At 39.8% G+C, this 26,173-nt stretch overlaps 1 protein-coding gene across 1 annotated transcript; it reads left to right on the forward strand.

Annotated features, from left to right (window-relative positions):
* The first annotated feature begins 16,446 nt into the window (after positions 1 to 16,446).
* On the forward strand, positions 16,447 to 19,938 carry LOC148008642 (uncharacterized). Its single transcript, XM_087674126.1, has one exon. The coding sequence runs from the start codon at positions 17,072 to 17,074 to the stop codon at positions 18,668 to 18,670; it is 1,599 nt and encodes a 532-aa protein (XP_087530252.1). The 5' UTR covers positions 16,447 to 17,071; the 3' UTR covers positions 18,671 to 19,938.
* The last annotated feature ends 6,235 nt before the right edge of the window (positions 19,939 to 26,173 follow it).

Consider the following 26,173-nt stretch of genomic DNA (forward strand, 5'->3'; position numbering starts at 1 on the left):
AGAGTAGACTCCTTACGAGTGATGCGCACGAGAGGAGTATCCTCATTGTCCATGAGTATGTGGGCTGGGTAGATTGATATGGTGTGTTTGATGGTTTGGTAGCTACTGTGAGATGCTTAAAAACATAAAAGGATGGGACTCAACAGTAGCAGAATGAAGTTGAAGGACTGTCAAAATACACGTAGAGTGTTTGAAGGAGAAGGAGATTATAATCTATATATAATACCATTATAGATAATATGCTATATAAAATGTGATAATGTATATGTATTATAATGCACATATGATATGTATAGTACGATATATATAAATATAATATATATGTATTATTAGTATTAATATCCATGTAATATTATATATTTAAAATACTAATATATAAATATGAAATATATAAACATTATATTAAAGTATATACATATATATTTAATGAGCGTATGTACGTACATACGTGTGTGTGTGTGTGTGTGTGTGTGTGTGTGTGTGTGTGTGTGTGTGTGTGTGTGTGTGTGTGTGTGTGTGTGTGTGTGTGTGTGTGTGTGTGTGTGTGTGTGTGTGTGTGTGTGTGTGTGTGTGTGTGTGTGTGTGTGTGTGTGTGTGTGTGTGTGTGTGTGTGTGTGTATAATGACACATTACTACATATATTGATAATGTGAGAATATATACTATCCATTTCTTAATAACACCTCAAAGTCCCTTAATCTTTGGGCAACATAGATGCTCCATAGATGTAGGTGACACCTTTAGGCATTTAACTAGTTTCTCTTGTAGTTGTTAAATAAACTAGTAAAATATGATGCGTGTGGAATGTAACAACTATCCTTTGATTTCATCGAGAGCTTACAATTATGCAAATTTTACACATTAAAAGTGTGCTCATCCACACCTCCTAAGTGTGGCATCCTACTCACATCTCAAAAGTAATTGTTCTAGGGGGTTCACATTTGTTTTCCTTTATGAGTCAAAAGCTATTTAATACATTTTGAGTTAGCACTCTAAGCTAATGAGACTAAATTGCTAATATATGAGTGTTGTCTCAAAACACCACCACTATTAAGGAATGTGCCATAAGATAAGAATACACTACAAGATGTTTGAGTGTGTGGGTTCTTACTTGATTATGTGTGTGCCTATTTGATATTGTGTCTAAATGCTACCAATTTCATGGAGCCACAAGTCAAGGAGGCATTTATTGGATCTAGTTGTGTGATATGTGTCATAGCCTCCTTCAAGCATTACAACACAACTTTGAAAGTTTCTTAAAAAATAAATGTACTAGTAAGTTTTCATACTTGTTTTCTTTATGCTTTGAAAGGCTATTTAACATTCAAGTGCACTCTAAGTTGACGAGACTAGTTATGATGTGAACCTTACAACGGTTTGTTAAATGAGAAGTTATAGGCATAGGAAAATGACTTACCCCTAACAAAATTCAATGTGTGTTTTCAAAACGTTTTGGAGTAGTACATTTTCTCAAGTTGGGATTGGTTACTACCATTTTGAAGGTCAATCAACTTGACCAATGTGACATATGGCACCATATCACGAAAAGAAATATGATCGTGCAGGTATTAAAGTTTTCACAAGGCAAGATCAATCATATGTAGTCCACATCAACATGATGATTATGCAAGTTGACAATATTTTGGGAAGGCAACCAACTTACCAAGCTAGCTCAAGTTGCAGTGAGATAGTGTGATAAATTCAAGGTCAAGGATTCCATTCTCATAGGAAGAAATGAAAACACCTTATATAATCTTAAAAAAGTGACTATGGTTCCACTTGGAGTCCAAGGAGGACATTGTAATGGGACCATGCTCCACTTGGTGTCCAAGGTGGACATTGTAATGGGACCATGTGTTGGGTTGGTAGTCAAGGGTCAAGGTGCCCCTCAACTAGTGAAGTACCTAGCGGTCCCCATCGAGATTAGGCGGGGGTAGGTGTGATCAAGGAGAGAGAAAGGAAAACCCAATTTTCTCTCTCTCTGCCTTCTATTTTAGTTTATTTTTTCTCCTCTCCTCGTTCTCTTACTCTCTCTCCTTTTTTTTCTCCCCCCGCTTTTCTTCTCTTTCTCTCTCTCTCTCTCTCTCTCTTTCCCTCCCTCACCTCCTTTTTCCTTTTTTTTCTTCTTATTTTCTTTCTCTTCATTCTCTTTTTAACTTTTTTCTTCTCTCTCTCTCTTTTAAATTTTAAATTTCCTCTCTTTATTATCATCTCTTCTTCTTCTTCTTCTCCTCTCTCTCTCCTTTTCTTCTCTCTACGCTTTTATTCTCTCTCTCTCTCTCATCTATTTTTTCTTTTCTCTCTCTCTTTTTAAATTCTCTCTCCATGTTTCCTCTCCCTCTCTCTCTCTCTCTCTCTCATTATTATTATTATTATTATTCTTCTTCTTCTTCTTCTTCTTTCTTTTTCCCCCCTCAATCTCTCTTAAAGTATGTAAATTTTATCTTTTTCCTATATATAATTCTCTCTCTCTCTCTCTCTCTCTCTCTCTCTCTCTCTCTCTCTCTCTCTCTCTCTCTCTCTCTCTCTCTTTGTGCGCCCCCTTTTCTTCTCCCCTTTCTCCTAATTTTCTCTTTATATATCTCCCTCTATCTTTTAAATTTTATCTTTTCTCTCTATAATTCTCTCTCTCTCTCTCACTCTCTCTCTCTTTCTTCTTCCTGCCCCTTAGTCTCTCTTAAAGTATGTAAATTCATATTTTTCCTATATATAATTCTCTCTCTTTATGTTCTCTCCTTTTCTCTCCCTTCCTCCTCTCAAAAAATATTTAAATTAAAAAAATATTTTTCTCTTTCCTCTTTTTTTCCATCTCTCTTTCTAATCTTTAAATCTTTCTTCTTCTCTCTCCCCCTTCTCTCTCCTCTCTTTTCCTTCTCTATCCTCTTTTTTCCTTTTTTTCTTCACTTTCATTATTCTCTCTTTAAAATTTTTTCTTTTCTATTTCTTTTAGATTTGATCTTTCCTCTCTCTTTAATTCTCTCTCTTTGTTCAATCCTCTCTTTTCTTCTTCTTCTTCTTCTTTTCTCTCTCACCTTTTCTTCTCTCTGTCTCTCTCCCTCCTCTCTCCTCTCTTTTCCATTTTTCTCTCTCTCTCTCTCTCTCTCTTAAATTTTATATTTTCTCTCTCTATAATTCTCCTCTCTGTCCCCCCTCTCTCCCTCCCTCCCTCTCCTCTTCTTTTTCTTTTTTGTTCTCTCTCTCTCCTTATATTTCTTTTCCTCTCTCTTTCTCTTTCAAGTTTTTTTCTCTCTCTTTTCTCTCTATTTTTCTATTTTCTCTTTCTTTTTTTTCTCCCCCTATTTTCTCTCTTTCAAATTATATATTTACTTTCTATTTCTCTTTTTAAGTCAAAAACTATATTTAAAAAAATTAATTTAAAAAATACTATTCTCTTTTCTATCCCCCTCCTCTCTCTGTCTTTCTCTTTCTTCTTCTTTTTTTAATCCTTCTTCTTCTTTTATCTCGCTCTCAAAGTGTGTGAAAACCTATGTCCAAAAAACTTTAAATTAAAAATAACTTTTAAAATATTTAATTAAAAAGTTTAATCTAACTGAGAGAGTGTGTGTGTGAGTGAGAGAAACTTTTGAGAGAGAGAGAGAGAGAGAGAGCCTAGGCCCTACAATGAGAGAGAGAGAGGAGGGGGGGAATGGGCTTTTAATTAAAAAGGGGAGGGGGAAGAGAATAGGAGAGATTACACACATGAGAGAGAGGGGAAGGGAGGGATGTTAATTGAAAAAGGGAGGTTTTGGAAAAGGGGGTATGTTCGTGAAGCCCTTTGGAGGTTGAACCTACAACAAAAATAATATAGTAGTAAGATAAGATGACAACTTTTTGCTCTTGAACAAAGTATATAGTTGTTGTACAACACATTGCCAATACATAAATAATTTCACTCAGCTTGTACCACAAGTAGGATAAGGAAAGGTCATGTACTAAACCATTCTTTTTGTAGAAGTATATGGTAGTTCAACAACCAAAGTGAGATATGAAAATGATAGATCCCTTTCTAAAAGCCACCCTTACTTCAAGTACAAAATACATGACATGTTTGTTCTTACTAGCATCACATATACAATTATACTTAATGGCATCCTATGACATGTGCAATCTTTTGCATTCATGGCACTTCATGATTAAGTAATTTTGTCTAGATAACACATGCATCAGTGACTATTTGTAAATCTCCAATAATGAACTACAAGGTTGAGAAAAAACAAAGATACACACTAAGAGGAAAATTATTTGAAGAAATGTTCTCCCTAAGAAAATCGACTACATTGGCTAGCTAAGGAGATTTTACTCAACATCAAGTGAGAATTAATGGCTGTTATTGCCTTTTGGCTCCTAAATCACATATTTTTCTGAAGGTAAGTTGGTCAAAGAAAATCCATAAAAATCAACATGTTTGTAGCTCTTATCTACCATATATTCTATTGGTTCATTTCCCCTTACAAATGACAATCCACAATTCAACTTTTGAACTTACAATGATTTACATCTTCAAAGCTCATAGTTAACTTCTACAATCCATTCTCTCTCTCTCTCTCTCTCTCTCTCTCTCTCTCTCTCTCTCTCTCTCTCTACATGTTAATATGGTGGCCTTGGGTTATAGACTATATGTAAAGAAAAACTATAATTTAAACATTCAATGTTTGAATACCTTGTGGCTAGTCCTCGCTCTCCCTTCCCTCCCCTCCTCTCTCTCTCTCTATGACTCCCTCTAATTGAGCTATAGCTTGGGAAGGCAACTATATTCTCAACATGGCCCTTGCCCTTGAAGGAGATCCCTCAAGAGAATATTTTGAAAAACTTGTGTCATATTTATATACATAAATTACTCTATTTTAATCTTAATTCTAGAAATATGATGGAATAGTGCTAATTGTCTCATCACAACTAATAATACACTAAGAGCAATAGGCCCATACTACAAATAGTACTAAATATTAATAAGATGTTGTGATCAATAGTACAATAAGAGTAGTAGACCTAGAATTGGAAAATATAGAATAGTACTAACATGTTATCTAGCCATTAGAAATAACAACACACTAAGTCCAATAGACCCAAAGCTAAAAAATGGTATAAAAATAGCACATTGTCTAACCATTAGAACTACTAGTCCACAAAATAGTGTTAATAATTTGTGTAGCCATTGGACCTCATAGTACACAAGAGTAGTAGACCTAGAATTGGAAATTATATCGAACAATACTAGCATGTTTTTGTATATAGCCATTGGAACTAATGGTAACTAAAATTCACAATTGCAAATGCTACTTGGATTAACATGTATCAAGCGAGTAGAAAATAGTAGTTACAAGTAGCATTTTCAACTTGGAAGCCTAATCAGATCAAAAAGGTGATTTTCAATGATAATTGACTTTTTTTACGTAGAGTTTAAAGGTATGCCAACACTAATGATATAATGAAGACACTTAAAAATGTAGTGAATAGCATTACAATACATAAAAGATGAGAAATTTTCTACATCTTACGCTTAGTCAAATTGAAGTTATGAGTTGCCTTTTGTATGCTAGACGAGGGCTTAATACTCAGTATGAAACATTACACTTCATGCACTCCCTATTTGGCATGTAGGCCATGGAGAAGAGCAATATTGCCCCTCTTTACAAAGAGATAAGAGGGTTGGGTCCGCCTAATTTGGAACACCTAATAGACACACAACACTAACCATTGAGTAACTATTAATGCTAAAAATACATGCTTTTACATAAAATAGTAACATGCATGAATAATAGTAGCTCTTTAATAGACATAATACTAAAGTCCCAAGCTAATAGTAGACTCAAGTTTGAAAAGAGCACAAAAAAGTACTAAACAATAGCTTTTGATTAGCTATGTATTTCATTATTTGCACTAACACAATGGTAATAGAATCAAATAAAAGAACGGTGTCCAAGTTGGATGCTTTTAGAGACCTCGCAACTAAATATTTGTTAAGATTTCCTCACACTTTCATGGAGGAACATGATAAACTATCCTATAGCCTTTAAACTTGTGCTTTACTTGTTGTATCTAGAACTTGATTGCTAACTCTACATCAACATGCACTATAGTAGACGGTGCCTCATTCACTTAGAAAAGAATAGCCTTTTCCCATGTAGAGATTTTAATAGTTGGATTGCTGCTTCTCTGTCTAACTCCAGCCTCTCTAGATCCAAGATCCTTTCCTTAAACTTCTTATCTTGATTCTTCTCTCGATTGGCTACTAAAACATGCAAGCTGGCCAGTTCCACCTCTATAGGAAGCAAAGCCTCTTGGCCATATACGAGGTGAAATGGAGTATAGCCAAGTGAGATTTTGAATGAAGTCCTGTAGGCCCAAAGAGCTACACTCAATTTTTTATCCCAGTTCTTGGGGTGCATGTGTACTTGCTTGGTAATTATCTTACAAATCAGCCCATTCACTTTTTCGACCAAACCATTACACTGTGGGTAGTAGGGAGTAGAATGCCTGTGCTTGATTTTTAGCCTTTCCATTAGCTCCCCTACTAGGTTGGCCCTAAAACCAGGACCCCAGTCAGAGATAATTTCCAAAGGTGTGCCAAACCTGCAACAAATATTTTCAAACACAAATTTTCCCACTTCTTAGGTTGTGATCCTACTAGTCGCTGAAGCCTCTGCCCACCTTGTCATGTAGTCCACACCCATTATGATGAATGTATTTTTTGTTGAAAGAAAAGTTGCAATTGCAATATTGCATATAGCCTTTGGGATGCGACTACTAGATGTTTTGGAGCACTTTGGTTGTGGTCACTCCATAGTGAGCTAAATAGTGCAAGATTTTGTGATCTCCATTCGTAGGAATGCTTCCCATTTCCTTCGTTGGCCTATCATAGAAGGGAAATTGAATGGGGTCAAGGAAGTTTTTCGTGCTTTGCAAGGATTCCCAAATTATTGTGGTGTGATTGATTGCACTCACTTTCAAATTGAAATGCCTCTTGATGAGAGCAATGCCGATTGGTATGATTGATATGGCTAGTACTGTATGATCATGCAAGGTATTGTAGATGCAAACATGCGCTTCATGAATGTGAATATTGGATGGCTAGGTGCTGCGAACGATGTGAGAGTGCTTCCAACTCAAGGTTCTTCTAACTCTGCCAAGGGCAAGGTAGATTGATAGGTCCTCCTTTTCATTTCGCTGAATTTCAAATAAGAGAGTACGTGGTCGGAGATGGAGGCTTTGTTTTGCTCCCATGGCTTATGATTCCGTTTCAAAGAAACGAGCTTACATTTTCCGAAAGAAATGATTACAATTTCAAAGAAACGAGCTTACATTTTCCGAAAGAAATGATTACAATTTCAAATTATCCTCCACACGCATAGTTGCAGAGAGAGCTTTTGGTAGATTGAAAAAGACATGGTTGTACCTAGGTAAAAAAATCAGTAATGTTGATATTGATTTTTTACCAAAATTAATTCACACCTGTTGCATTCTCCATAATATATTGCTAGAACATGATGAGGAGGAGGAGGAGAGAGGACGTATTGATCTCAATGATCCACTTGTTGACAACCCTTTTATGGACCCACATGAGGATGCTGATTTGTATCTTTCCCCACAACAATGACTTGAAGCTTTACGATGCCAAGCTCTTATGGACTATGTAACTATTCACCATTTATATTATGGTTGATCGCATAAACATTTACATTTTGTATCAAGATTCTTTGACCTTGTCATGATTAAGGTTTGAGATTGGCATCATGCTTTTGGCAAGTTCTTAACTATTCCATCTTAACTATTCCACATATTCAATTAACAACTCCCAAATGCTAAGTGAAAATTGTACTTCTTTGGTTCTCTCCTTGGTTACTAGCTCATACACTTTTGCAATTACAATCTACATGCATGAATACCACTATTCACAGGGGTCCAATTATTGGCTACTTCAAGGGCTTGAGCGCATTTGCCCTATTCGTAATTGAACATAGTTGTATTGAATGTAGACAAGCACTTTCACAACCAGACGTTTATCTGTCAATATTTTACAAATACATAGTTACTTGCTCATAACTACTATAGTAATAGTGTACTATAAGCAGCAATAACATTGTACTACTGCCGTGAAAACAAGTGCTCATAATTATTGTGCAGCAATACTTATTTTTGGTTCAGGGCATGTCTTGCCACAATTACTCTAATTGAAGCCAATTTTCTTAAATGGAGAAAATTATGATTATTATCATAGTCATACACATCAGTCTATGCATTAGCTGATATGTCATCACTAGAAAGGGCATACTTGTCACTAGCAGTTAACTTGATGTTAGTGTGACCAGGGAGATTGCAATGCCCAAGCAATGGAGTTTGAAGATGACCATTGGATTGATAAAACTTGCAAGTTTGTAAGCCCGACATATTTGTGCGTACTTTACAACAATGTAGGTCATACATATCCATTAAACCTAGGTATATACTTCCCACTAACAAGGTGGCCTAAACTCATTGCATACAATATCTCTAGAACCCCAACATGGTATACTATATGTGTTGAAATATGTAATAAATAGCATGCACTTTCAATATGCAGTAGGTATATCTTTACACAACCTCCAACCTAAAATGATTCACAACAACAATAACACATGTACCACTGCTTATGATACATAGCTGAATATATGGTATATCAATATTATAGCATTGCTATCAATTTAGTGCTACCAAGTATGAGTAGCAACGTACAATGGTACAACTACAACAATTGAACCCAGCTGCATTGAATGAAGACAAGCTATTTACCAACATAGCAGTTTCTGTATTGATGACAACATATCACATCGACCCAACTCAATGACAACATCGGCGGAGAGGTTGAAGGTATTGTGCATGTGTTGGTTCTGTGCTGACTATACTATGTTGGAAAGTAGCAATATAAGGCATTGAGATAAAAAAATGCAAGACGAGTGGACAAGAAACAAATACTAGTTGTGCACTAGTATTGTCAATTGGAGTAGGTTGATCAAAGAAAGCATGTGAGTTGGACTCACTTTTTTTAATTCCATTTGGATGGCTAACAAATGAAGGATAAAGTAAAGCATGAGCTACAAAGGAGGGATATTTGTAAAGTGTACTCTCTTGTTTCCATATTTTTGTCACATACACTTCTTTGACTCTTTTGTTTATGCTAGTCCAGGATTCAGTGCACTTCTAACACATACATGAAAAGCCTGGCAAGGCCCTTGGATTTTTGTCAGTGCCTACTATGCACATGCCTTGTTGGCCTCCAAGTAGGCAATCTTGCCCATTTTGGCCACTCTTCTACCTGCTGCTTGTGTTTTTGACCTTATTGGTGTCTACATGGCTGTCCTTGTGAGTATGCTAGTTCAGCTACTTAAGATCTTAGTGTAAGTTAATCTCATATTACTGGCTAGTTTCAACACCTCTCGTAAATCCTTGGTATTTCAAACATTTAGTTAAGATGTGACACTTGAGAAAATCGGTATGAAAATTGTCTCCTACCATTCTACTACTAATTAGAGTTCATCATGTGTTGTGTTTGAGCTGCAATATCCTCTAGCAGTCACAAAGATGTTGTGTTTCCAGTATCATAACTCTTCATCACCCTTCAAAATATTCGCAATCTTTGGGAATGGTGTCTATATCTCCATTTGCAATTTAGCTTTAATGATTTCATATAGATCCTCTAATATTATAGTGCTAGATTGCAAGACATATAGTTAAAGAACAACTGAACAATAGAAAAGAGAACCCAAGAAAGGCAAAATAGATCCTATAATATTAGTTACAACATACAAATACAGATTTGTACAATTATTGGCTCCATGAGCTTGAGCTTTGTCCAACATTTCAATTCCAGGAAGTGTCCTAACTATCTTATTGAGGACAATGCTTTGCTCCATCTCAGTCTACCTCAAACAATCTTCACTTCGATCAAGCCACAAACTCTCTGCCCCGCCTTGATCTGATATCATATTACTTGTCCCTTTTTGTAGTTTCATGGTTTCTTTGAGGTATCCCAACATGTCATCATATCATACAATAGGTCTGCTCAAGAAACTTACACACAACAAAGACTATGCACTTTTGTGTGCAATTTCAATAGACTATAGCAGCAAGCCAACTACTCATAATATATGTCAAGCTGTATCATCATAAATTACTGCTAATACAATGCAATGGTCACCATTATTGGTACTAGCTATTTTGAATGAAAACAAGTTCATCAACATCATAGTTTTACACTGTAGTTAACTATCCTAGATAATATGATTTTATTTGACCCTTTTCATGCTTCCTAGTTTCCCTAGGTTTCTAGATATGGCTACTTGAAAGACCAACATGTCTCCTTGCAAAAGATACTTGCACCAATGACAATCTTCTATTGCCTACACTTATAGTGTACTTTAGCAATCAACTAGCTACTCATAGACAATCTCAAGCTGTACCAATATAAGTTGCTACAAATACCTTGGTACAGTTTCTGTAACAAAAACAAGCTGTATTGAATGAAGAAAAGTTTATCATCATCATAGGCATACACTAAAATTTATGGGTCAGCTGATTTGATGTCAAGCAAAAGGGATTTCTATCCTAGCCAACATGCTATTATCTCACTCATTGTTCTGCTTCCTAGATTCACAAAGATTTCCCATCATGTGTGCATGAAAAACCAACAGTTTTGCTCCAAAAAAAGCATATCTGTTTGAGGTCCAAACATATGCCATCATGTTGTCCAAATGCATATAATCATCTTTTCGCAACAAGATGGAAGTCATTTTCATGTTAGCCCTTTTTTCTTTCATTGGATATGATGATCCATTGTACACTGCAACTGTAATCCCAAAATGTGCTAAAACATTGCAACATATTTAAGCGTATGCATGTTTGTTCCACTAAATACTATTGCCATTGCATGTTCATTTGCACAAAACAATATTGCCACTGCATCTTCAATTTCATATATTTCCTTATTGGGGCTGCCAATAAGTACAGAAGCTGCTTCTCTTTGTCATATAGTCTGGGCATTTTGCATTGCACCATAGACCATTAAGAACTCGAAATTGAAGCTATCAACATGAAATTTTCATCTTTGATGGAAGACCATACACGAGACTTTCTAGTGTATATGCATATAATCTTCCTTCACCAACATTATATATTCCATTGTCATGGCCTCTCTTTTTTGTTTGATGGAATATGCTGGTGCATTGTGCATTGTACCTATAATTGACATTCTATAGTGCATCTTTGCATATGCATGCTTGTTCTAGTAAACGCCACTGCCATTGCATGCTCATTATGGAATATCATTGTGCTGCTACTGCCAACAAACATAGAGGTTGCTCTCATCCATGTAGCAATAAACCATCATTTTTACAAGTGTGAGGGAAGTTGAGACACTGCCCCCTGCACTCCAAGTGCATGAATAGAGACTTCTCTCACCCACTATCTAGGAATAAACCATCAATTTACAAGTGTGATGGAAATTGAGACACATCACCTTGCAAATGCAATCCAACAAACATACTTCCATTCCAACAAGCCTTCAAAATCTGATATTGTGAATATATACCAAAACTGGTATACAAACAAAGGTAGATGCAATCTAGAATCCATGCAAATTTAGAACATTGATCTTGGAGACACAAGCGAGCTTGGTCTTCTTCACTTGGTAAGCATATGCTGCAAGTTTCGCACACCACTAAACATACATATGATCTAACAAGCAATGAAATGAACCTTTATCTTGATTTCATCACTGAGAATGAAAAAGATAATGCTACAAGGGAACACTAACATTTGATCCAACAACCCATCCAGTGCAAATTTTTCTTCTTAGTACTTATCCAAGGAACCATTGCATTGGTCATCCCTTCATATACATAGTCTTGTGGAAGTATCCCTGCAAATTACAAAAATTGGTTTTAGTAAGGCTTTCATGATAATGAATATGACAAAATCATTACAATCCACATGTGTTGCAATCAAGCACACTAATGAAATAGGAAAAGGACAATTGTTAGCAGCATGATTGACAGCATTACCTCATTGCACTGGCTAGTATATGCTCCTCTCAAAGTGACATAGACAACATGTTTATCAAAATGTCATGTTCACGAAATAGAGCTCAAAAGACACAGTCAATTAATCATGTTTCCACCAAGCACAAATTCAAGACTGAACCTGGAAACATTTAGATAGATTTGCCAAGAACATGAAACTTTGGCCAAAATACAAAAGTATAAATATTGTTTGCCACAATGTGATGGCACTTGTGAGGAGTACCGTGGGTACGCATGTAGGCATCATAGTAGCATTTTGCATTGTACCTCAAACATTAGACACAACTATTTGAGAACCAGGAAATCAAAGATCTTCGCAACCACAACATGGACAACAACTTAGTACAAACATAAAAAAATTGCAATCTATTGTTCTTGACATGTAACCTGGCAATATGGTAACACTAATCAATGATTCTAATGAGTGGGACAAAATAATATTCAATTATAGTGAATCTTTCACTCAAGGATTTAAGAAACTGGCACACAAGATGTTTCTCAATTTCAAGAAACAAGATCCTCTTCTACATTCCTATTTCTAACATCAATCATAGCAAGTAGCAGTCCATTGTTTCCAATAACAAGATCTAGTACATAGCAAGAACAGAGATGGATACATAACATGAAGAATTGTCTTAACAAAGAAACAAAAATTGGCTAATACAAATCTATTTCCTTAAAATCTATCTGCAAGCCGGCTAATGGCACTTGCCACATCCTTTATTGATGAAGCAATGGTATTTGCAGCTTGCAATGTTGCCTGAACTGACTCTCATTGTAACTCTTGCTATAATAGAGTGTTGTCATGGTGACGTTGGGCACATCCCCACCTTCTACTGGTTCCATTCCTTTAGGAAGATCAACATTGGCTGGTTTCAAGCCCACATCTACCTCATACACCCTTTTCTTGGTCTTCCATTGAATGCATGTCGAGAATGTCACAAGAGTCTCCCCTGATGTATTTGGATTGAAGGGTGCCAAGGGGACCCTCCCACTAGCTTGGGTGCCTACTACGAAAACAAATCGTAGCTTATTGGAAAGATATGCATATTGCAAAAGCAAAAAAAAACAAAATGCCATGGGCACACAAGAAGGCACAAAACCTAAAATTTAGATGCACCAATAAAAAGGTAGCTTCTAAGTAGATGTAGAAGCAAAATAATACTTGCTCAAGTACATGAGGGTGTTGGGTCACAAGAATCAACCACCTCTATTGTAGATTTCACACAGCACTCTCTCCCAAAATGCTAATGTAGCACATCATAGACCTCACATTCGAAAGTGAGAGACCTAAAGTTCGCTTGGTTCCGCTCGTCGTAGTCATGGAGAAGTAACTACTTTTCCCACTCGGAATATGTCGCTTCTAGTCACTGATTTGCTGATAACTAGGCCACATTGTTGTCCATTTCAAGCATGCTTGCTTTGCAGTGACCAAAAGGTGTCTATTTGCACACATTTTTGCAATGTCTTTCCACTGCTCCCCTCTGGTTTTAATAGACTTCATTAATCCACCATCCAACCTACCCTCATCATAGGCTTTCTTACACTTAGCCAGGATGCCAATCGATCGAAGGTCCCAATGAGCTCTTCCTGATGAGCCATTGTATGGAGCATTGTTATCATCCTCAGTGACGGCCTCATGGACTGGAGGGTCACTAGCATTTGTGTTTGATGGGCAATTAATGGGAGGTTGATTCCCATCATGGGTGTATAGCCATGATCATAAATAGGGCACTAGCATCATTTCTCTTGTGTCTTGTTGTAGCAATTGAAGTAATTGTCTCACGTGTAGGGGAGGGATGCATTGCCACTTGTTTAGAGTAATCACCTATAAGTTGGGAAATACCAAAAGTTTGTCTTGGCATAGTAGAGAGACAAGTTGGGGTGACATCATCCAAATTGATATCATATGGGGTATATGTTTGAGACTGGCTACAATGAAATGTAGAAGACCTAGATAGTTGGGATGGATGCAAAGAGGAATATTGCTTTGGAGAAGAGCAGTTATGATATAATGCATAGTCCAAAAAAGATGTATTTAGTTGAGAGCTAGGGACAACATCCACTTCATTCACATCCAGCTGGGCATTCAAGTCCACTTGTGCCTACAACCATGGACTTTCTTTGATATATCGAAGGAGTCGAGAAAGCGACGTCCACCGGCAGATGGCATGAAGCAAGACATGATCTGTTGAATAGCAACAAGTATCAGTCAGTGAAGGTCAATGCAAATTGTTGGTCACACACGTGTTATTGTCCAAATGAAAAGAAAGATGAAGCTCTGAAAATGAAACTTTGCTTCATCAAATTCTCTAATGGAATACTGTTTCATGTGTCTGTTCATGTAGATGTTCATCATTCTGTTTTCATTGTTTGATTATTAATGCATTAAGACCCTGTATTTGTCATACAAAGTTGCATATGTTTGAAACAACTCAGCACTATCTCTTCAAACCTAGATTGTACACACTGTACACAGTGCAATCCAGGATAGTGCACTTTAAAGTGACAGCCAATCCTATCCAATTTTTTCTTCCATGATTGAATCACATTTCACATAGATGTCTATCAATGTAAGCTTAAGGAAACAACATCTTATCAAACACAATTGTCTAATGCAATGAGCTTTTTTTTGTGCAATTCAACACTATCGCATATATCCTATGTTCAACATAACCTGCAAACAATGCACTCCAAGATGGCATGCTGCATACAACAACCAATGTAGCAGTTTAGTCCCTCTACAAAATAGAGCCACCGACACTTCTCCCCCTAAACCGCCCAAGGAGCCATCAACACTTATGCGCTACAAACATGCTGCCCTGATTTTCAAATTTTAAAAATTATGTAGTATGTCTTTCTATGCACAAAGCAAAAAGGTCCTGCCACAACAACAGTTGCATCTTAAATCCCGATAACCATTTCACATTGTCGTTCAAGTATAGAAGCATCAAGATAACTCTCAAGAGGAATGCAATGAGTCACATGGAAGATGGGAATCCTTCCTTGGATCTACTCGGATGCATCAAGTCTCACAACATTGAAGTGGCCCCCTTCCTTGTCCATAGAAGCATGTACATGTGATCGCTGCAAGTGCCAAAAGTGCATGTGCCTGCTCTCCTCCCTCTACGTATTGCTCAGTGTTCGCATTTCACATGACTTGAGTGTCCGTGTTTATTGGTGTGGCCCTTTGAAGAGAGAGAGAGAGAGAGAGAGAGAGAGAGAGAGAGAGAGAGAGAGAGAGAGAGAGAGAGAGAGAGAGAGAGAGAGAGAGAGAGAGAGAGAGAGAGAGAGAGAGAGAGAGAGAGAGAGAGAGAGAACCATGAGTTGAATAGTGAGGACACACAATAGTAGGTATTTTGTTCCAAATGCAACATGCAATTATAAAGACAAGGAGCGTGAGTAGGAGAGATATATGGCGATAGGGTCTGCCAATCACAATATAGAGCAGATATGGTCACAAGTTGCAGAGAAAGATGAATATGGTGAAAGGGAGAAGGGGCCTGCATACATTTGCATGCGAGAGAGGGAGAGAGAGATGACATGTGCTGATTGGAAAGCGGTATTTGTCGGTGCATCTGCCAAAGAGGAAAGTCATTCCTCGCTTGTCGAAACTGCTACCACACGTGAAGACTTTGACCAGCAAGACCAAGGCGATGTCTTGTTGGTTTGCGTGTGGCATCACTCTCATTGTACATTCTGCCCACAACAATGTGGAGTGAAAGCAAGTGATACCCATGCACACGTCCCCAACATTAAATTGTGCAGGCTAAGGCAGGTCGATATGACTTGTGTGACTTATTTTTTGTTTGTGTACTCATATGCCTCAATTTGGGGCTGCCAACCTATCTATTAACACCATGAATTGTGATGTTTTGATGATCTACTCTATGATCTATCTTGCACGACAATGCAAATAAATATGTGTTTTTCCTGTATTGCTCCGAGGGGGGGGGGGCCATGGTCCATGTTCCATGGTCCATGATCCATGCAAATTCAAGGAACGTGCAAGCGTGTTATGTAGGAGACTGTTGACGAATGCAGGCCAGCTTTTTAGCAGCTAGGAAAGTAGGGATTCGGGAAGCTTGTAGCCCGGGGGGAAGGGTGGGGGGGGCCCATTTGATGCTGCCGGTTTGAATGGCTCTTTAACGACAGAGAGGGAGGAGATTGGAACCAGTCAGACGCGCACAGGAACGAGAAGGAAGAAGAAGAAGGAAGAAGAAGAGATGGTTCGCTTTCAGACGACAAAACAAAAGGAATTTCAAAAGACTCGGTTTTGAAACCCCCCAACGTACACAACATAAAATATAGCAGAGCAGTGTACCTCTCTCTCTGTCTCTCTCTCTCTCTCTGTGTCTATGTATTTGTCTCTCTACGTCTATTTATCTGTCTCTCTTCTGGAATCTGTCTGCCGCTACCACGCGCTTTTCGCTTTTGAAAATTTCCTTACGGCAGCTGCGCTGTAGCTCCGCCCCCTCAAATAATAATGTGCCGCCATAGCCAAGCTTGCACTCGGTGCCCTCAATACTTTCATTTCCTACCCCAAAAGTTCAGCCTCCCTCCTTTTGATCTGTATCAGCTTCCCCCCCCTTGCCTTTCCATAATACATACATCTCTGAGTTTCCCTTTCTGTTTCACTTTCCCCCCTTCCATGATTCATCTCTGAGTCTCTTTCCTGCTTCGCTTTCCCCCCATTCCATTGTCTGCATGCATCGATTTTCGGCGCTTCTGCTGTCAAATCCAACCCTTTTTACAGGCTTTAATCTTTTTGGTACCCGCTTGTCTGGCCCTCTGATCGATAAAGAAGCCCCTGTTTCATCATCATTGTTATCAGGATTTCCCCTGTCTCTTCATTATCATCAGGATTGCAGACTCAGAGGGTTCCCTCTGGTTCCTGTTCTTTTCACCATAACCTCACAGGCATCATTTTCATCTTCTTCTCACCACAGGCGTCATTTAGATATCCTCACCATAGGAGCTCTCTGACACAGTCTGTGAGCTTACACCTCACACCAGCAATGGGGTGCACTTCGTCTAAACAAGGCCGCAAGCACTCCTCTGCTAGAGCAAGCTGGTATGCACCGCTGTCGCGGAGCACCTCAGAGCCCATCCATTACCAGTCCGAAGACGAAGAAGAAATCTCACATGTGGTCTCGTTAACTTCTAGCTCTTATGGCATCATGAAGATGGAAAGACATGGAGAGGGGATCATGATGAATACTGATAAACATGGAGAACGGTTGGCTGATAAGTTCATGGAACATTGTAATAGGCGAAGCTCTTCCGACGGAGCTGGACAGGACAGCCACTCGTTGCACGGGTTGAATTCCAAGCAGTTGATCTCAAGCCTGAAGCTCAAACCTGTGATGGAGATGCCAGAGGGTGAAGGAGATCTTGAGACAATTAATACTTGGGAACTGATGGAAGGGCTTGAAGATGGGGAGGATCTTGAATCCCACGTTGGGAGTGATGATCAACTGCCTCATCATCACACGCAGGATGTTTCTCCCGTTGGTCATTCGAGTGTTCCTTGTGCAGCAGACAGTGAAGCTTCCATGTTCTTCAAAGCGAAGGGGGCTCCAAAACGACGCGCTGTAGAAAAATCCTTGTCCTTCAGCATTGTGCATGGCCTGGATTCTTGTTTTGCTGAAATTGGGTCTCCAATGTGGGAAAAAGATCAATGTAAGAGTAATATGGATGTCTGTGGGCAGGATGCAAGTCTGTGCTTGAGTGCATACTCCAAGCAGCACGACACATTCCAGAGTCTGAAAAGTCCAGTAAGGAGCCCCCTGAAAAGCCCTTTGAAGGGATCTGAAAGCCCTCTCTTTGATCCATCTTTGCTGAACGTATTTGAGCAATCCTTGCAAGCAGCTAATCTGTCTGAAGGTGATTGGATGGTTCTTAATCCCACTACTATAGGAAACACGTCGTCGTCGTCTTCTTCATCATTGTCTTCTTCATCAGTACCCTCATCAGACAACAACATTTGGGCATCATCTGAAACCAGTTCGGATGCTGAAAGTTCAAACTTGGAGCTCTCAGGCACAGTTGGAGAAGACCATCTGAAAGACACATTAGACAGGAAAGCATGGCCTGGTATGTTCTCACCATTAAGAAAGCGGGCCTTCCCTGATTTGTACAGTTTTGAGGTTAGGTGCCCACCTAGGGGCGAGGAAAAGGTGGTCTTGTATTTTACTAGCTTAAGGGGGGTCAGAAAGACTTATGAGGATTGTTGTATGTTGCGACTCATCTTGCAAGGCTTGGGTGTTCATGTGGATGAGAGAGATGTGTGGATGCACTCTAGGTTTAGAGAAGAGCTGACAGACTTGCTAGGCAGCAAGAGATTACAGGTTCCCAGGCTGTTTATCAAAGGAAGATATATTGGAGGGGCAGAAGAAGTGAAGCAACTCCATGAAGATGGCGTCCTGATCAGGTTGATTGAGGATTTGCCCACCTTTGGCCTTTTCAGGAAGGTTTGTGATGGTTGTGGTGATGTGAGATTTATCCCTTGTCTCACTTGTAGTGGTAGCTGTAAAGTCTTGGATCAGTTGGATTGCATCACTCGATGCTCTGAGTGTAATGAAAATGGCCTCATGATGTGCCCCATGTGTTCTTGACCTTCATTGGTGTATTGAATCAGATTGGCTGAAACCATTAACCTTACCATTTCCTCTACTGGAAGGGAGGCAGGGCCTTTGGGTGATGCTCAACAGTCATGACTCGAACAAGGCAAAAGGAAAATCCCTGGATCACCAAGAGGAAGAATCCAGGAGGAACAATATGGATGACATGGAAGGAGAATTGTTGGGCCATTTTTTAAGTGTATACTTTGTCACCTGCATGAACATGGATGCAATGAAATGCCTTGAACTGCCAGTTGAATATCTACTGCTAGTGACATGCTTTTCTGCTTTGAGCAGTTACCTACTGTAAGGAATCCCCTGCATAATATTTGTTGCAGTGATTTATGGTATGGATGTATGCAATGGTTTATGACGCCCTATCTCACAAGCTTACGAATGGCTTGTTCTCTCTTTCTTTGTATTGTGATTGGGTTACGGGCGAGTGGGGGGTGGATTCCTGGAGCCTAGGTGTTTGCTGTGAGGAATGACAGCTTAACACATGTCACAGTCATTGTAGTTATGATTTTCTCATTTTGAGAACTTGTCACCATGCAGTTCATATACACTGCCATAAGGACAAGCATATTGAGATAATCCTCATATTGTGAGGGCTGTGTCTCACCTATTGGGAGTGGGAAGACTCGGGTTCCATTAACCCCACCTGCACAATGTGGTGCTAGAGAGTGCCAAGGTGAGTGGGGTTATTAACCTTGAAACCCACCTAGTTGTTGAACCCTTCTTTCGAAAGGAGGGGCTGGCATGGTAATAGTAGCATACTTTGGCCTTTTTGTTCCTATGAAAGATAGCTTGCGAAGAAGCCACTCATAGATAGTGATCTAATAGGACAGGGGTTTGCTTCAAGGAAATTGATGATACTTGTGCTAAGATGATACAAGCCCACAAACAATGTTTGCGAGCTCCTATGAACTATCTCTTCTTCCTTTTTTCTTATCTTCTTCAGTATGTGTATTCGATTGGCTCCTCACTTTCTTTGCAATTAAATACATTTCTATCCAGCGTCCATTGGCCCCTATCTGACTAGGCTAAAGCAGGTATTAAAAAGTTGGTCCCCATTTGTGAATAGAGTCTCCTACATAACATGCTTGCAAGGATATTATTGCTTCTTTATGCTCCAACATTCTTGATGGTACATTGTCTTTGTTTTATTCTAGATCATAATCCTTGACCATAAAGCTTGATTGGAGGAGTAGAATGCATTGGTGTTTGCTCTAGTTGGTGGTAAGGGTCGAAGAAGGACAACCACTCGCTCTTGGTGCAAAAGAGTCCATCGAAAAAGACTCCCCAAGCAATATAAGAAACAATTTCTTTGTGTATACTTGGTGATGCCCATTTCAAGGTCTTCCTTGTTCATGACGAGATCATTAAGTTGGCATTCTAATAGTATGGTTGTGTTAAATTTTTGTCACTTATTATTCGGATGAAAATTAGTAAATTGTACTAGTCTTTTGTGATCTTCAATGATGTTTCAATAAGTGTCTTATAGTGTGACATTGAGATTAGATGTAGATGCATCTTTGGGGGTGTTGAAGTTCTTATGATATTAGTGGAATGTCAAGTTGTCTAAGCATGATAATTAGGTGTGATATAGGTTCATGGGATGCGTGACAATATGTCTTGTCCTTGTGAGCTTTCATTGTTGTATGCTAGTAGCGTAGGTGTCTATGTATTATAGCTTCGCTTTTTGTCACAGTATTGGAACTTTTATATACTTCAAGAATGCTTTGATACGAGATATTGACTTGGAAAGTCGTGCGATAGAGATTAACCTTTGCTTCTTCGAATCCAAGCCTTGTAAACCTAGCCTCTTGGCTGGCATCTTCTGTTTGAATGTTTAATCTACACATTAGCTTGGCATTCATTGCATACTTGAGCATGTAGAATGAGATGGATGAGTTTGTTACTCATTGAATGTTTATGTGGGCTCCCCATAAGATTAGTAATGTTGGATGATATGGCACAACATTGTGGTACTCATTTGTAGGATGGTAGTTGTTAACCCCAATGCAAGACGATAGAGAAAAAGGAAGTGAAGAAAATTAAAAAATGCAGAGCAAAGAAAAAAAGCGGCCGCTTGATAAAAGGATAAAAGGAGAAAAGACCAAAAGAGCAAGAGCAACCTTAAAAGTTGAGGTAAAGGCAAAGGCACATTTTAAAATATAAAGGCGCCTCCAAATTTTTATAAAAGAGCTCCAAGCTTCCTCCTATGTAACTTGTAAAGAGTAGATGGGCATAGGTGAAGGCATAATGTAAATAGAAAGGAATAGGAAAAGAAGACCTTGGCAAGATGGTTGCAGTCATGTAAAAAAAGGGATAGGGGCATGTATAAAAGCTAAAAAGTGAATAGAGAAGCTCATTCTTGGTGTGTGGCAAAAGTGGCTATTCTTCTTCTTCTTCTTCTTGCTTGTGCTTGTGCTTGAGAGAGGGATTGTGAGAGTGTGAGGGTGAGGGACCGTGGTGGAGAAACTCTCCATCTTCTCCTCCCATCCTATCTTCTCTTCTCTTCTCTTGTCTCACATGCGCAACTATGGAGCATGAAGCTTGAAGGTGGAGGATTGAGTTTGCTTGAGCTTGCATCTCGGATTGTGGAGCTATCGGCGTGCTTGAGAGAGGAGGGTACTCGATCAGGCATTGAGATAAGCTCACTACACTTGTAGGCTATGTGAGAGGTAGCCATTAGCATTTGGCTTGAAACGCTTGAGCGATAAGCAGTCTATGGGTCTTGGCAGTCAAGTGAAAGCTCCCACATTTTGGTTCCATTGCTGGGACTAATGGATGCGAGCCTTGAGTACTTGCGCACTCCAAATCAAGCATTGGAGGGTTTTCCCAAAATTGGTGCTTAAGGTAGATAGGTAGGAAGAAAGGGTATATGATCTTCGTTGCAAGTAAGTGTTTTGGATTTCTGAAGTTTGGATAAGTTGGTTTGATTAGCATTAGCATTTTCTTGTGATTTGTAGGGATTGGTAGGCATTTAGGTAGAAAAAATAGGGAAAATGGAAGAAAACCATAGTAGGGTTTTGCACAACAGCAGACCTAAATCGAACGGAAATGGAGTTGAAATTCAGGAAAGAAGAGGAAAAGGCATCTAAGGAGTGTTGGAGAGGGGGTCTAAAATCCTAAGAAAGGGGAAAGAGAGCTCACTTTTAGTTTTAGGGCTTTGAGAGAGAGAAAGAGAGAGAGAGTGTGTTGGAGCTCTAGGGCAAAGGTAAGATCGAGCATACCGATTCAGAGGTTTTCAACTACTCCAAGTATATGCAAACCTTCCTTAGCTCTTGATTGTTGATTCTAGAAGAGCCTAGGGATCAACATTACCTCTAGGGATTAGCAAATCGAAACTTGGCTTGCGGGCCGTTTGTGCCACCAAATTCGGACACTTGTCGTTGTGGAGTTCAATTCCCAGAGTCAGACACTCGGACTTGGATAGTCTGATTCGGTCCACTCGGACACTTGTAGTACTTCGTCCGATCGGACAACACAAGCTAGTCCAAGTCGCGGGTATGGCTCAAAATTGGACAACCAACCCCACCCAGTCAGTGGACGACTGGACGACTCAGACCGCCCAATTCGGACAATCATCTCAAATATGAGACTCGGACTCGAACAGTTCGATTTTCTCACTCGAATATGCTCAGAATCGGAGAGTTTGATTCTGGGAATCGAACCCTGATAATCAGACATACTAACCATAACTTGAAAACTGACCAATCCAGCACATCCCATGCCAAGTAGAGCTCAACCTGAAGCAAGGCAACACTCCTGTAGGTATCCAAACACATCGGATGGCTCATAGAGCCTCTAGACTTCAAGATTGCAAGTCAGCTGCCTAGGAAGCGACCCAAACAAAGCCCCTTAGACCACTCATCTGAAATGCCTTCCTTAAAGAACCCAATCGAACTTGTTAGAGTGACCACCTGAGGGAGTGAATTAGAAAAGTGTGTTGCATCACATTGTTTTCGTCACAATCACACACTGCCTAAATAATCACTTGAAGTGCACTCAAAAAGCAGAAAGTATGATTTTGGACTACGCACATGAAAAGCACCCCATGAACACTTAAGCACACTTAAATTTGAGGACTGACTAAACTAACAAGGAACTCACATGCAAGATAAGCAACCTGAATGAACCAACTAATAGGATAAGACCTTAAAATCTCAAATGCACGACCAAGGAAACGAGGTATCAAAAGCAAGCTTTTTGGAGAGTGAGAAGACTGACATGATTAGGGACTCAACCTTACTTAAGTTGATCAGTTTGATCGATAGCCTAGTGGACCAAGAGGTTGACAAGTTGTCAGGACCAAGCTTCAATAGTGAGAACGACCAGCTCAACTTGGGAGAGTTCCCAGTCAATATCCAACAAATGATCAATTGATACAATTTACAAACCAAGATGGAGCATCATGGTAGACCGGTTGAGGATATCATAGCTGCCCTTGAGGAAGAGCAGAAATTGACCAAGAAGAAGGCACTGCAGGGTGTATAGTTGCTTATAACTAGGAGTAGCAAGCTCAAAGAATGAGGCATAAAATAGAAATGCGAGAGGTTCAATGAGTTTTTGTGCTTGCCAAATCGGAATAGGACAGGACTCAATGCTGAGGGGAAAAGAGCGTTAGAAGTTGATCTCACATTGAATGAGCTTCTCACAAAGAGATTTATAGACAACACGATTGTGTTGCTAGTGGGACTAGGAATCACTTCAAATTCGAGGAGCTAATTGAAGATACTCGTAGTTGCCAAGCAACCCGACAAGCCCAACAACAACCTATATAGCTTCATAGAGCAATTCAAGCAGGTGTATGAGGTGCATGGCCTAACGGACCCTGCTCAATGTGTGCCAGCTTTCAATCTTTGCCTCAGAGATAAAGGATAGACTTGGTACACTAGTCTAGATGATATCGAATGCAGTAACTTCAATACCCTCAAGAGTCTCTTCATCAAGAGATTCTTTGAGTTAGGGTACTTAGATAACCTTATTGTTTGATTGATGAATGTTAGTCAAAAGGACAAGGAGCACATTAGAGATTACATTACCCATGTGAGGAGTCCCTTTAATAGAATCTTAGCCGCAAAGTGATCTAGTCCGCGAGTTGTCTCTACCATATTCATAAGCAGAATTAGGAGTGAAGAGCTCTACAAGGCCTTGGTAGGCAACTTGAACATGCAAAGGGACACGATAGCTAGGGTCTTCGAGGAAGCCATACGTGTAGACAACCTGCTCAAAGAGAAGAGCTTGAGAGTCACAAGCCGAGATAGTGCACCCTCTAGAGCCTCAAAGAGAGTTGCCACTGCTAGTGAGAGATCTAGTTAGAGTAATCAAGAGAAAGGGAAAAGTATTGACATGAGCCAAGAATTGGTGGACATGAAGCTAGAGCTGGACAAGAATTTGGAAGGGGAGCTCCATTATCTCTCCCAGTGCCTAATGATGCCAAGCCATCTGTCCCCAAAATGGACATCAACCCTATAGGCATACCTAGACCACATGGACCACTGAGTGACGCTCCATACATTATGTGGAAGAGCTGAATGAAGACGAGACATATGTAAACACTTATGTCTCATACGACAACGAGGGCAACCCCATCTTAATGGACTTTAGATCAATATCAGTGATGGTGTTAGGTCGGGGAAGGGGTAGAGGCCTATGAGGGAAAAGCTAAGACCCAATCTCATGCTAGACTTGTGATCACCCAGGGCATATCTCATATCGTTGCCTCGAACGAGAACAAGCTAACCAAGAAAAGATCAACTTGAAAATGCCTCGATGGGGAATCACTCATTTATATGCGGAGTGTCCTAGGCAAAAACAGTCTACTAGCTCAGCCATTGTACCTTTAGTACCTCTGGGGCTATTTGGAGTTGAAACACTTAATGGCGAGGCCACTCCTATCTCGTTGAATGTCATGACTAGGACAAAAATGAAGCATGCCATTATTTCATTGCCAGGACCTAGCAACCTAGCTATGGCCTTGATAGGAAAGAAGACTCGTCCAATGAAGAAAAAGAGGGCTGACGCCAAAGTGACAGTGAAAACGGATAGTGCAACCACACTAACGAGAGGGAAGCTAGTGGTGGATGCAGAGGCTGAGACTTCAACATCCAAAACTGGGGAGAACGGGAGTGCCAAGGTTAGGGACTATCCTAATCCAAAGTGCCAATTGGAAATAGTCGACAAAGTTAAGGAGTGGGTGAGAGAAGTCCAAGAGCATCTAAAGGATGCTGAGCCCATTATGGAAGATAAGATCAACGAGTTCTCCAGTGTAAGCACGCCGGTCTTGCCGACATGCATAAACTTAAGAGATGCATCTGCACCTCACGTAGAGTCATGAAGACAAGGCTTAGACGCCATCGGTAGGCAAGCTACTCAAGACCAGTGGCAAAAGAGTGTAGGGAAAGATGAAAGGCAAGCGGCTAATGGCTTGCTTATGACATTGCTATCGACTCATGTAACGTTGCTGATGGGGGATTTTCTTGGGCTAAGCCCTTCACTATGGCGAGAATTGAAGCAATGGGTAGAGGGATCTAACGAGCTAGGAGTAGACTTGCATGACCATGATGTAGCCATGTAAATACCCAGCCTCACATTGAACTCAATGCCTATGTCCTTGCATGTGAATGCTTGTGGGAGGGCATGGAGATGCATGCGATCATGCCAGTGGCAACATTAGGAGATGTCACGAGAAAGGGGATTGTGGACAAGGGAGCGGGAGTCAGTGTACTTAGCCATGTAGTTCTGCAGGTTTGGGGTAACTTGCTGATGGAAACCGCGAGGTTTAATGCACGCTAGCTAATGGCATGAAAGTTAAGCCATTAAGGGTGTTGAAGGATTGGCCCTTGAAGATAGCAAGTGTTCAGTTCTCGGTGAACTTCATCGTTATGAAGGAGTAGACTAAGACATCTTGCTAGCTCGACCATGGATGAGAAATGTATGAGAAATTGAGGAGTTGGGTAATGGCCTCATATTCCTAGATAATAGATTGGAGGCAATAGGTGTTGAGATGGACACCTCGACAACCACGCCAGTTGACTTAGATACCATCTCCTCTATCTTGAAAGTAGACCCCCAAGCTAGGAATTCGTGTGGACATCGACAAAGTACATTCATTGCCCTAAAGATCAGTGACATCAACCTGCCATTTTTGAATGAGGAGGAAGATTATTAGTAGGCTACCCTCTCGTGAGTCCCACAAAGCCACCGTACCTCAGTTTCCAAGGGGTAAGACCCTACCATTAGTGCCACTCTGTATGATGGCCAAAAAAACCCTAACAGGCAACAAATGCCCACTCCTCTCCATGTCTCATTAAAGAAGACTTGAACTCCAGGGGATTCTTGAGTATCTAACAAGGGAGCTAGCTGGTCACCTAGCTGCTAATCTCAAATTGCTTCAAGATCTCATGGATGAATTGAAATGGCGATGGACCAAAGTGCATGACCTAAACCTTAGATACAATTAGACATTGATCACGAATGGAACGAGAG

This window comes from Lygodium microphyllum, unplaced genomic scaffold, assembly GCF_053477565.2.
Source record: "Lygodium microphyllum isolate KBCC unplaced genomic scaffold, Lygodium_microphyllum_v1.1.10 scaffold_102, whole genome shotgun sequence".
NCBI lineage: Eukaryota > Viridiplantae > Streptophyta > Polypodiopsida > Schizaeales > Lygodiaceae > Lygodium > Lygodium microphyllum.